The following is a 12,479-nucleotide window of genomic DNA, read 5'->3' as shown; positions in this document are numbered from 1 at the left end:
CAGCTGTTTTTTTTTTTTTTTTTCAGCGCTACGTTTTGTAGACGCCGTGTCAGGTTAAAAAAAAGTAAATATAAATAAAAAGGACGTTAACTTTTAAACGCGCGTCTCGAGACATCTGCGTTCTGTTTATATGCGTTGCGCTGCGTCTAGCGTTCGATCTGAACGTCCCCAGATGGTAAAGTATCGCAAATTTGAAATTAGAACGTTCATTAAAATCGTTACGTTTGTGAGGCGATTTGACATTTAAATGTATCTTGCGTTCCATGGCGCACATTAGTGTGGAACCCAAACGGCTGCTGTTGTTCGGTGTCTGAATGCACGCGCTGCTCGAAAGATACCCGTGGCACGGAGGACTCTACCCCTCACCGCTGTCCCATGATGATCAATTGAGGATGGTGGAGGGAACGGACGCCCCTTTGAGGAACATTTCTACCGGAAATCGGGACAGCAAGTTTCTCTCTTTTCCCTGGGTGGTTTCTCTACTCTCCAGCGTCCTGATCACTACTATTATAGTAGACGTACTGGGCAACCTGTTGGTCATTGTATCAGTCTTTAGAAACAGAAAACTCAGGAAGGCAGGTAAATGTCTTAATTATTCATTTGTATATTTTATTTTCAGTGTATTCTGATGTATCTCGTGTTTTAAGATTTGCGCCTCATCATGGACACATAAACAATTCCCAGACCATCAGCTACATGTTCAAATAAGGTGTCATTTTAAAAAGACCAAAGCATGGGGGAATGGATGTGCTGTATGAATGTCTACATGCATCCTTGTTGACATTGTCAGCTCTGACTGTGGCATGAGTTGCAACAATTCAATCCCCCTCTGACCACTGGGATTATCTCATGAACATAGAACACAGTCTGACTTTTTCCTTTGAAAATGTAAGCTTTGAGTGCTTTTAATGTGCAGTCATTTTATCTGACAACTAATGATCGACCGTTAAAATGTTTAGCCTATGAGAAACTGTAAAGACAAATAAGTGTAGTGCAACAAGTGTAATTTGTTATTAATCAGAAATAAATAATTCCTGTGTAATTTGGATAATCATATTCCAAAAATATACTCTAATATACAAATTTGTTGATTAAACTCCCTAAATTATACATAACTAAACAAATATTCTATTAATTGCACCTCATAAAAAAGAAACCATTATGGCCGTTTTAAATGCAGAAGCTCTCAATGGGCTGGCAGAGAGATAGTGAAGGTTCATGAACTTTGGACACACCCCTCTGTAATTAGAGCTTTACTGCTGTGGGTTTGGAACGACATGAGGGTGAGTAAATGATTAAATAATTTTCGTTTTTGGGTGAACTAACCCTTTAAGAATAAAATGTTTTTACTATAGGGGTAACATAACATTTTGGGGGGACAAATGCTCTCAACAAAAATGTTTGTTGTTGTTGTTGTTGTAAACACTTAGTTGAGGCTGCACTTATCTCTTGTCACTTGCTGCTCAGTGGGGCAGATCCATCACAGAGAATGAAACTGGATCAAGCGATTTTAATTGCCATGATTTATTCCACCGCTGGTCCTGTAGTTTCAGTCTGAGTGATGCAAAATGAAAATTAAATTTGTGTCCCACTCCCAGTGTACCATTTCCAACAAATTCATCAATAACCAGAAAATGAATTGACAGAAAATGAATATATCTATTTTATTGACCTTAATTTTTGAGACATTGGAGCTGACCTAGATCACACACATGGGTGCTTTGGGGCAGTGTGCACTCTATGAATTTATATGAAGAATAAATCAGTCAAAATCAACTTTTACTGTTACCATATAAAATGAAAAAAAAAAAAAAATATTAAAAAACAGAAAAAGTCCAGCACAGTGTTGCAGTGTGCAACTATTTATGAAATCACACAACATTTCAGTAAAAGACCTTCAACAGTCATTTTTACCCTATAAAAATGCATATATCAGTAAAAAAATCAGAGTAATAAAACTACTTTGATAACTTATCATAACTCTCAGAACAATGCTGGGAGACCTTGTTTCAAAATTAGAGCCCATGGGCATCTGTGTCCTATCATCACAAATATCTGTCAACTGTGCCAACTGATCTCACACTGAAATCCGAAAAAGTAGGTTGACTTTTCTTTAGCAAGGATGCTATGCTAACCGAAATTTGATACACTGCCCCCAGTGGCCAAAGTGGTAAGTGTTGTTGGGCGTATGGGCACGTGCTGAAGCAATGCGCATCCGGTTACGCCACAAAGGAAGGTAAACACAGTCGAGTCGATGCAAACATGTTTGATGGGAGATGGCACTTTCAGTGAGTCTGCATACGTGAGTATCTGAACTTTTGGAAACAACATACTGAGTTAAAGGAATAGTTCACCCAAAAATGAAAATTCTTTCATCATTTACTCACCCTCATGCCATTCCAGATGTGTATGACTTTCTTTCTTCTGCTGAACACAAACAAAGGTTTTTAGAAGGATTTCTCAGCTCTGTAGGTCCTCACAATGCAAGTGAATGGATACCAAAAAGGACATAAAAGCAGCATAAAGGAATCCATAAGACTTAAATTCATATCTTCAGAAGCGATACGATAGGTGTGTGAGAAATGGATCAATATTTAAGTCCTTTTTTTTTCATTTTATTTTTTTACTATCAATCTCCACATTCACTTTCACTTTCACATTATTCTTGTGTTTCTGGCTATTCACATTCTTCATGTATATCGCCACATACTGGCAGGAAGGAGAATTTATAATAAAAAAGTACTTAAATATTGATCTGTTTCTCACCCACACCTAGGGGTAGGCAATATGACAAAAATTCCATATCACGGTATAAGTAATTTTATATCACGGTAAAGTGTATATATCACGATAGTTTTATTCTTTTTCTTTTGGAAAATCAGCAAAAAAAAAAAAAATTGTCTTAAATATCCATGTGATAGTGGTGGGTGGTAAGCAAAAAATTATATATTGATATTCTTAAAAGTTTTGGTTGATAAAGATGTACATGAAGATAAGCCTATAGCCTACATTTAAATCTATTTTGATGAAAGATGATTCAAAAACTAAAGAAAGTGAAAATATAATGAAAGTTTATTTTTTTAAAATTTAAAACAAGGTCCAAAGTAGCCTAATGGTGCACCTGTCATGTCCATTGCAATGAAAAAAAAAAAACGTTCTCAATCAATAAATAATAATTAAAATGGTAATTGATCTGTTTTATTTTCTATGCATTGTTTTCAATCCAAAAAAAATAAAAAAAATAAAAAAAAGAGCTGCTCCGTAATTGAACATCAGCATTATTTTATTTATTTTTTTACTTTTTTCATTCTGGAGCAAACCCCTCTATCAGGTATTTGTTTTGAATTTAGCCTTCCACTGGACACTGCAAAAATTTTTGATAACTATACAGCCTACTAGATATATAGGCACGGTTTACTAAGGTGTCATTTAAAACGTTCACCACTGTGCCTGTACCAAAGCAACTCAAAATCACTTGCTTAAATGACTGCCGTCCTGTTGCTCTGACCCCCATCATCAGCAAACGCTTTGAGAGGCTAATCAGAGATTACATCTGCTCTGTGCTGCCTGCCTCACTGGACTCACTGCAGTTTGTTTACCCCAACAACCACTTCACTGATGATGCCATTGCACTTACACTACACACTGCTCTCTCCCACCTGGAAAAAAGGAACACATATGTGAGAATGCTGTTTGTAGACTATAGCTCAGCATTCAACACCATAGTGCCCTCCAAGCTTGATGTGAAACTCCGGGCTCTGGGCTTAAACAGCTCGCTGTGCAGCTGGATCCTGGACTTCCTGTCAGGCAGACGGCAGCTGGTTAGAAGGGGCAGCAACATCTCCTCATCACTGACCCTCAACACTGGAGCCCCGCAGGGCTGTGTTCTCATTCCCTGTACACACATGACTGTGTGGCAACACATAGCTCCAATGCCATCATTAAGTTTGCTGATGATACGACGGTGGTAGGTCTGATCACCAGGGTTAGGGAGTAACGGAATACGTATTTAAAATACAAAATATAAGTAACTGTATTCCACTACAGTTACAATTTAAATCATTGGTAATTAGAATACAGTTACATTTAAAAAGTATTTTGATTACTGAAGAGATTACTCTGCATTTTATTGTCAATTGTTTAATTTAATATTTAGTCCTTTCAGATGGAAAACATTTATACATATAAATGATGCGATCCAAAGTGCATTTGAACAGCAGTGAAACACTTTCTTATAATGTGTTACATTCATACGAGCAGACAGAGAAGTAAGTTTGAAGTTTGGAGCAGAAGAAATAGAAATAAACTTTGTGTAAATTGTCAGCTTTACGCAAAGCTAAAATGCAATATATAGCCATTTTACATGCACGTTACCAGGCACGATCATATTTTTTTATCAAGAAAATTCACGTTGGATCATAATTTCTTTTTTCTAGTACGACCTTTGATATCAGGGCAAAAATCTTATTCTTGATAATAATTTTTTTTATTGTTTTCCTGTAAAAATATCTAAAAATCCTTGAAACAAGATCAGTTTGATATATCTTGTTTTAGAAACAATACTGCATAAGATATTTAGGTTTTTCAGAGAATGTATTTTTAACATGAGTATTTTGTCTTACGGTACTGGCAGAGTTTTTATAGTCAAAACAAGTGAAAAAATCTACCAGTGCTGAAGAAGTAATCCAAAGTATTTAGAATACATTACTGACCTTGAGTAATCTAACGGAATACGTTACAAATTACATTTTACAGCATGTATTCTGTAATCTGTAGTGGAATACATTTCAAAAGTAACCCTCCCAACCCTGCTGATCACTGACAACGATGAAAGCCTACAGAAAAGAGGTGCACACTCTGACACGCTGGTGTCAGGAGCACAGCCTCTCCCTCAAAGTCAGCAAGACCAAGGAGTTTGTGGTGGACTTCAGGAGAACCTCACACCAGCACTGTAGAGAGCATCCTGACTGGCTGCATCACTGCCTGGTACGGCAACAGCACCGCCCTCAACCGCAAAGCCCTGCAAAGAGTGGTGCGAACAGCCAGACACATCATTGGAGGTGAGCTTCCCTACCTCCAGGAGATCTACACCAGGTGGTGTGTGAGAAAAGATCGGAGAATCATCAGAGACTCCAGCCACTCAAGCCATGGGCTGCTCTCACTGCTACCATCAGGCAGGCGGCATCGAAGCATCAGGACACGCACCAGCCGACTTCATGACAGCTTCTTCCCCCAAGCAATCAGACTTTTGAACTCTTGATCGTTCACGATACATATATCAGCACTGCACTTTATTAGCCTCAGACTGGACTCACATTTTATACTTCTCTTATTAACACACTGGCAAATGACTATCAACCGACAATTTTTTTTACTGGTCGACAATTTATTCCGTCTCCACCTCAGTATCTCTTGCCATACCTCCCAGCCCTACCCACACCTATCATATCACTTCAGATAGGGGTGGACTGGGAAGAGAAATCGGCCTGGGATTTTACATAGAAACTGGCCCAAAAGTTGTTAAGGGGGGTGGGAGGGTGCCCCTCCGGCATATCGCGGTGCCATTTTGTGGCCCGTTCTGCATAACGTGGCGGCTCATTTCATTTTAGTCCCAGTTCTCCCAATGGCCAGTCCGCCCCTGATCAGCCCCAAAGTGCGTCGGCCCACCGGAAAAATGCCCGGTATGCCAGATTACCAATCCAGCCCTGCTTCTGAAGATACTGGTTTAACCACTGGAGTCTTATGGAATACTTTTATGTTGCCTTTATGTGCTTTTTGGAACTTCAAAAATGTATCCAATCGCTTGCATTGTGAGGACCTACATAGCTGAAATATTCTTTTAAAATTCTTATTTTTGTTCAACAGAAGAAAGAAAGTCATCCACATCTGGGATGGCATGAAGGTGAGTAAATGATGAGTGTATTTTCATGTTTGTGTGAACTATCATGTGGTCTAATGTGTGATCATGTTGTAAGTGAGAGGGCCTTCTGTGAATTAAATGTGCAGTGCCTATGCAACAACAGAGCAGTCATTAAAGGGATAGTTCACCCAAAAATGAAAATTCTTATTTACTAACCCTCCAAACCTGTAATACTTTCTTCTTCTTCTGTGAAACACACAAGGAGATGTTAGACAGAATGTCTCAATCACCATTCCATATTTTTTTTCTTCATACAATGAAAGTGAATGGGAAATCAGGCTGTCATTGATATAATTTGTCCAATTTGTAACAGACAAGACTGACAAGATTTGTGCATCTTGCTCTGCAGACACTTTTCCACATTATTGGATCTGTATAGCTGATGATCCAAAGTCAATCAGGTGAACTGGCCCCTAATTTCTCCACCGTGAGAGTGTGTTGCAAGCACCATTAACATGTCCTTTAACTCACTTAGTGGACTTTTCATTGTTCTTTAAATGTGTTTTTTTTTGTTTGTTTTTTCGCTGCACTAGTGAGACCAAACAGAACTTTTTAAATAGGTTAGAAGAAAGTATTTTAACATTTAAAAAAATACACATCACCTGAAAAAAGGGTTTTCAAGACAACGTTCACTGAGTTCCTTTCAAAGGCAATACTACCTCTCACATCAAACACAGCGGTGACAAATAAATAACTAGATTTTATTCATTTTTCCACATTGATGTTGATTTTTTGCTGATTGGTAGAGTTAATAAGAAAGCAATAAGCAGGAATAAGGCAGCCTGGTCACAGAATACCAGTAAAATAAATGGGTAAACATTTTACTAGTATCATATACTTCCCTAGCACTACAGCTAGAGGAGGGTGAGAATCATTTGCAATTATAGTGTAGCTCACGTTCAAGCCCAGCAGACTGGTGAGGGATTAACAAAGCTGGATGTGAGGCGTGCACTCAATAATTCAAAGAATTCAATTCATTGCCTCCAGTCACACAGGTGGACGAAAGAGTGAGTGCAGGGACACTTACTTTAATGGAGAATCTGCAATTATACCTGGAGTGTCAAAAAGTGCACTTAAATATATAATGAAATTAAAAACAGTAATTTTAAAAAGATGAAGAGAACAATTGTATTAGTGCGATGGTGTGAATCTGAATTTTATTATAAAAGTCAGCTGTCTTCACTTGGCCATATCATACAAGCGATACATTTAAAAGCCTCATGTCTTCAAAGTGCACCACAGGCACAGGCATTATTTCATTGTTTTGTCACAACTTTATAAGCCTATCAATGTATTTGGCACTAGCATGTCCTTGCTTTAAAAACAATCTTGTGAAAAGCAAATCTTTGACATTATGTGTACCATCTTGCTAATCAGAATCAGAGAATCAGAATCAGCTTTATTGCCAAGTATGCTTACACATACAAGAAATTTGTCTTGGTGACAGGAGCTTCCAGTGTACAACAATAGAAAAACAATACAAAAACAGCAGCAAGACAGATAATAATAAAAAATAAAACTAATTATACACATACGTACAGACACACATACATACATACACACATACACATGGGTAGTGCAAAATGTTGCTAATGTAGAATCTTTTTTATGAGCTACATATGAGAACATTGTAATGAAGTACAGTTGAAGTCAGGAGTTACATACACCTTAGCCAAATACATTTAAACTCAGTTTTTCACAATTCCTGACATTTAATCTTAGAAAACTTTCCCTGTCTTAGGTCAGTTAGGATCACTACTTTATTTAAGAATGTGAAATGTCCGAATAAAAGTAGAGAGAATTATTTATTTAAGCTTTTATTTCTTTCATTGCATTCCCAGTGGGGCAGAAGTTTACATACATTTTGTCAGTATTTGGTAGCATTGCCTTTAAATTGTTTAACTTGGGTCAAATGTTTTGGGTAGCCTTCCACAAGTTTCTTCCAATAAGTTGCTGGAATTTTGGCCCATTCCTCCAGACAGAACTGGTGTAACTGAGTCAGGATTATAGGCCTCCTTGCTCGCACATGCTTTTTCAGTTCTGCCCACAAATTTTCAGATCAAGGTCAGGGCTTTGTGATGGCCACTCCAATACCTTGACTTTGTTGTCCTTAAGCCATTTTGCCACACATTTGGAGGTATGCTTGAGGTCATTGTCCATTTGGAAGACCCATTTCGACCGAGCTTTAACTTCATGGCTGATGTCTTGAGATGTTGCTTCAATATATCCACATCATTTTCCTTCCTCATGATGCCATCTATTTTGTGAAGTGCACCAGTCCCTCCTGCAGCATAGCACCCACACAACATGATGCTGCCACCTCCATGCTTCACCATTGGGATGGTGTTCTTCAGCTTGCAAGCCTCACCCTTTTTCCTCCAAACATAACGATGGTCATTATGGCCAAAAAGTTCAATTTTTGTTTCATCAGACCAGAGGAAATTTCTCCAAAAAGTAAGATCTTTGTCCCCATGTGCACTTGCAAACTGTAGTCTGGCTTTTTTTATGGTGGTTTTGAAGCATTGGCCTCTTACTTGCTGAGCAGCCTTTCTGGTTATGTCAATATAGGACTCCTTTTACGGTGGATATAGATACTTTTCTACCTGTTTCCTCCAGCATCTTCACAAGGTCCTTTGCTGTTGTTCTGGGATTGATTTGCACTATTCACACCAAACTACGTTCATCTCTAGGAGACAGAATGCGTCTCCTTCCTGAGCGGTATGATGGCTGTGTGGCCCCATGATGTTTATACTTGCGTACTATTGTTTGTACAGATGAACGTGGTACCTTCAGGCATTTGGAAATTGCTCCCAAGGATGAACCAGACATGTGGAGGTCCACAATTTGTTTTTTCTGAGGTCTTGACTGATTTCTTTTGATTTTCCCATGATGTCAAGCAAAGAGGCACTGAGTTTGAAGGTAGGCCTTAAAATATACCCACAGGACAAAATTCACTTTTAGCTGCTGAATATACACTTATGATCTGCTGAAATTTACTTGAAAATGAAACAAACATTTTGATGACTCACGTTGCTCCACACAGATTTTTCCCATCAAATCCTCTCTATGTTTTGTGTACCACAGAATCCAGGAAATATCTGTGTTTACAATGAAACAAAGTCATTCGATTTCGCCATCTAGTACGACATTTCATGGAATCGGGTTGTACCACCAGTAACCGACTCACTTACAAAAAAGTACTTTGAAATGTCCCACTCAAATGTCCTGAAATATGTCAACACTGGAAATAAAACTGCAGTCAAGCAATTTCATGGGATCTTTAAGTATGTACAATGGGGGCATGCTCTTGCAATGTGTTGGCCAAGCACTCACATCTCCATTTGAATACTTGCATACACTATGTTTATGGCCTCATCTGTGATGCATCTAGCAAATAATGAACTCATTTAATTTCCTATCCTAACTACACATGAAATACCTATAAACATTGTTTCTTTTTTCTCCTCCTTACAGGCAATGCCTTTGTGGTGAGTTTGGCAATAGCAGATCTGGTAGTAGCCATCTACCCGTATCCACTAGTGCTAACCGCAATCTTCCATGACCGCTGGATTGCCGGTGACATTCACTGCCAAATCAGTGGCTTCCTAATGGGGCTCAGCGTTATTGGCTCGATTTTCAACATCACAGGTATCGCCATCAACCGCTACTGTTACATCTGCCACAGCCTTAAGTATGATAAGATCTTTTCCAACAAGAATACGGTATGCTACGTCATCCTGGTCTGGGTGCTGACTATCCTGGCCATCATCCCAAATTGGTTTGTGGAGTCTCTACTGTACGACCCACGGGTATATTCATGCACCTTTGCCCAATCAGTGAGCTCGCTCTACACCATCACAGTGGTGGTGGTACACTTCATCCTGCCCATCGGTATCGTCACATACTGCTACCTGCGTATCTGGATTCTTGTCATACAGGTCCGGAAACGGGTCAAGCCTGACAGTCGACCCAAGATCAAGCCTCACGACTTCCGGAACTTTCTCACCATGTTTGTGGTGTTCGTGTTGTTTGCCATCTGCTGGGCTCCTCTGAACTTAATTGGCTTGGCAGTGGCAATCCACCCTAGACTGGGCCAAGCAATACCAGAGTGGCTCTTCACAGCCAGTTACTTCATGGCATACTTCAACAGCTGCCTAAATGCTGTTATATATGGAGTGTTAAACCACAACTTTCGAAAAGAGTATAAAAGGATTGTACTGGCTATTTTCAGGTTTCACTGTTGAGAGTTTTCACAAGGAGACAAGCACTGTGTCTTCCCTATAGTACGAAAGCTTTTCAAGAGTGGTGACTTACACTTGGGAGTAATGTTGCATCTGTTGTCATCAGAAAGTTTTTTTTATTGTTTGAATTTTGTCATACCAACTATGGACATATTTTGAGTTGTCACTGTATGTACGTGCTTAAAATAGCACAGAATGGTATATGAATTTACGTTCTTTGTTTAAAATATAATTTGCACAATGAGAATGATTTTGTACAAGCTATGTACAAGTATCGAAAACAAAGAAAACCTCCTGTTGAAGACCATTTGAAATGTGAATTACTATTTAAATGACTTAAAGGAATATTCTGGGTTCAGTACAAGTTAAGCACAATCGACAGCATTTGTGGCATAATGTTTAGTCGTTTTTGGAGCGGACTACTATTGTTGGTGGATGAACATCTAGTTATTCGTCACTGACGTTACGACATCTTGGCAACAAAATTGTAAAATTGGATATAACTTTACATATAAGGTTAGTAAGTTATGTTAACAAGCATATTGTTTACATCTTGTGGCTATACTTTTGAAACAATGAGTATTTTAATGTTTACGAATTGGTCCCATTGTGCCTCACTGTAACCTCGATTTTTGCTTCTTTTTTTTAAATAAAAGGAGGGACAACTCAAAATAAATTTTTGTGGTAATCAACATTATACCACAAATGCTGTTGATTTAGCCAAACCTTTATTGAACCCAGAATATTATTTTAAAATGTGCTTGATTTTGTGATGAAAAATGTCATTCCTAAAAAAATAAATATAAATATAAAACATTTAAGAAAAAATACAATTGTTTTAAAACAAATAATGTCATTTTCATTTTAAGGATTATTTTTCTGACCATGGTGACATTTACTGGTAAAATATTTGATTCCATAAAAGAAAGGTTTTTCAAAACAATTATTGAATATTTTAAGCACTCTTAATGGAGCATATCAAATAAAAATTAAACTTGCATTTAAATTGTCTTTTAATCTATAACTAGCACATAAATTCAACTCAATTTAATTAGACTGACAGATGTGATATATTTAGGGAGGAGAGTATTTATTCTTCAGTGAAAATGTGTATGTAAAGAACAAATTAAAATTATAATATATTATTGAGAATATATTAAGCTTTTGAAAGATTTGTGCTCTTATATTTGTTGGTGAAATATATCAACTGTTTTACCTCAATTCCATAAAAGAATGTACAATTAGTCTAATTTATGTTTTAGAAGAACAGTTACACAGAACATTTTACAAGACTGATGAAGTTTTCTGGCCACAAAATTATTTCTATGGACTGTAAGTGTAGAGTTAAATCAGTTTATCAATCCACTTGAATGATCCACATAAGTGTTGTAAAAATGCAAAGGAATTATCCAGATTTCCTGTATATTTCTTGTGCACTGCAATGGAAAGCTCGACTTACATCCATCATGCAAAAAAAAAAAAAAAAATGGTGTAAAAGTGGTTGGAAATCAAGCAGAGTATTGCTGTGTTATTTTGTCTCCACTCTGAACATTTTCTCAAATTATCAAATATTTATTAAACAATCATATTTTTATATGTACATATTCCTCTGACTGCACTGGAAATTTGAGTACTGCATTCATTCTCAGTACGATGTGCATTAATAATATTGTAAGTCCTACTAAACGTTTAACATTTAACTGTACAACATGCAAAGAAACGTGTCAAATATTCACTCCAATATGGGGAAAAGAAGGGATATTTTACTTATAAGTATAAAAAAATGTATGATGTGTGGTTGTTTTCAGATGAACACCAGAAGTATGTTTGACAAGACCTATGTTGTTTTCAGCACCTCAAGTGTTTAAAAAACGACAATAAATGCTCACAAGTCAACACGCGTTACTAAGAAACCAACATATGCTTGGGGCAGTTTTCTTCATGATGTGCTGCTGGTCATCATTATCCATTCAGAGCAGGTTTGGCAGAAGAAAAAGTAGATCTCTGACAGGGAGCTTTGTGAGACCGCAAGGACAAATAGCTTGTAGACGGTAGATTTATGCCTCAGTGTTTGAGAGTAAATAGGGATACACCACACAGATGCTGTAGCTAATCGAAAGCCTAAATCACAGCAAAAGGAACGACAGTGCTGAAGATTTTCAGAAAAAAAAAAAAAAAAACCTTTGTCAGTAAGTTTCATCTCTTCTCAGATGCAGATTACCTTAATACCCTTATATTGATGCAAGTCAGTTATTACTGGTATAAACTGGTAGGTAGCTGAATCTCATAACTTTCAAACTAATAATAATAAAACAAAA

The 12,479-nt window shown here is 37.5% G+C and overlaps 1 protein-coding gene across 1 annotated transcript; it reads left to right on the top strand.

Annotated features, from left to right (window-relative positions):
* The first annotated feature begins 377 nt into the window (after window positions 1-377).
* LOC127413459 (melatonin receptor type 1A-like) lies at window positions 378-11,216 on the top strand. The gene is made up of 2 exons (XM_051650631.1): window positions 378-579; window positions 9,395-11,216. Exons 1-2 carry the CDS (start codon window positions 393-395, stop codon window positions 10,162-10,164), a joined length of 957 nt encoding a protein of 318 aa, XP_051506591.1. The 5' UTR covers window positions 378-392; the 3' UTR covers window positions 10,165-11,216.
* Window positions 11,217-12,479: the final 1,263 nt, after the last annotated feature.

This window comes from Myxocyprinus asiaticus, chromosome 22 (assembly GCF_019703515.2).
Source record: "Myxocyprinus asiaticus isolate MX2 ecotype Aquarium Trade chromosome 22, UBuf_Myxa_2, whole genome shotgun sequence".
Classification (NCBI taxonomy): Eukaryota; Metazoa; Chordata; class Actinopteri; order Cypriniformes; family Catostomidae; genus Myxocyprinus; species Myxocyprinus asiaticus.
Note: the sequence above shows the minus strand (reverse complement) of the source record. Positions and strands in the feature narration are given on the sequence as shown.

Excerpts from the sequence above, each read along its gene's own strand:
- LOC127413459 (XM_051650631.1), top strand. The coding sequence starts at position 393 with ATGGTGGAGGGAACGGACGCCCCTTTGAGGAACATTTCTACCGGAAAT. Across the intron at positions 580-9,394 it reads CAGAAAACTCAGGAAGGCAG|GCAATGCCTTTGTGGTGAGT; the intron begins GTAAATGTCTTA and ends TCCTCCTTACAG.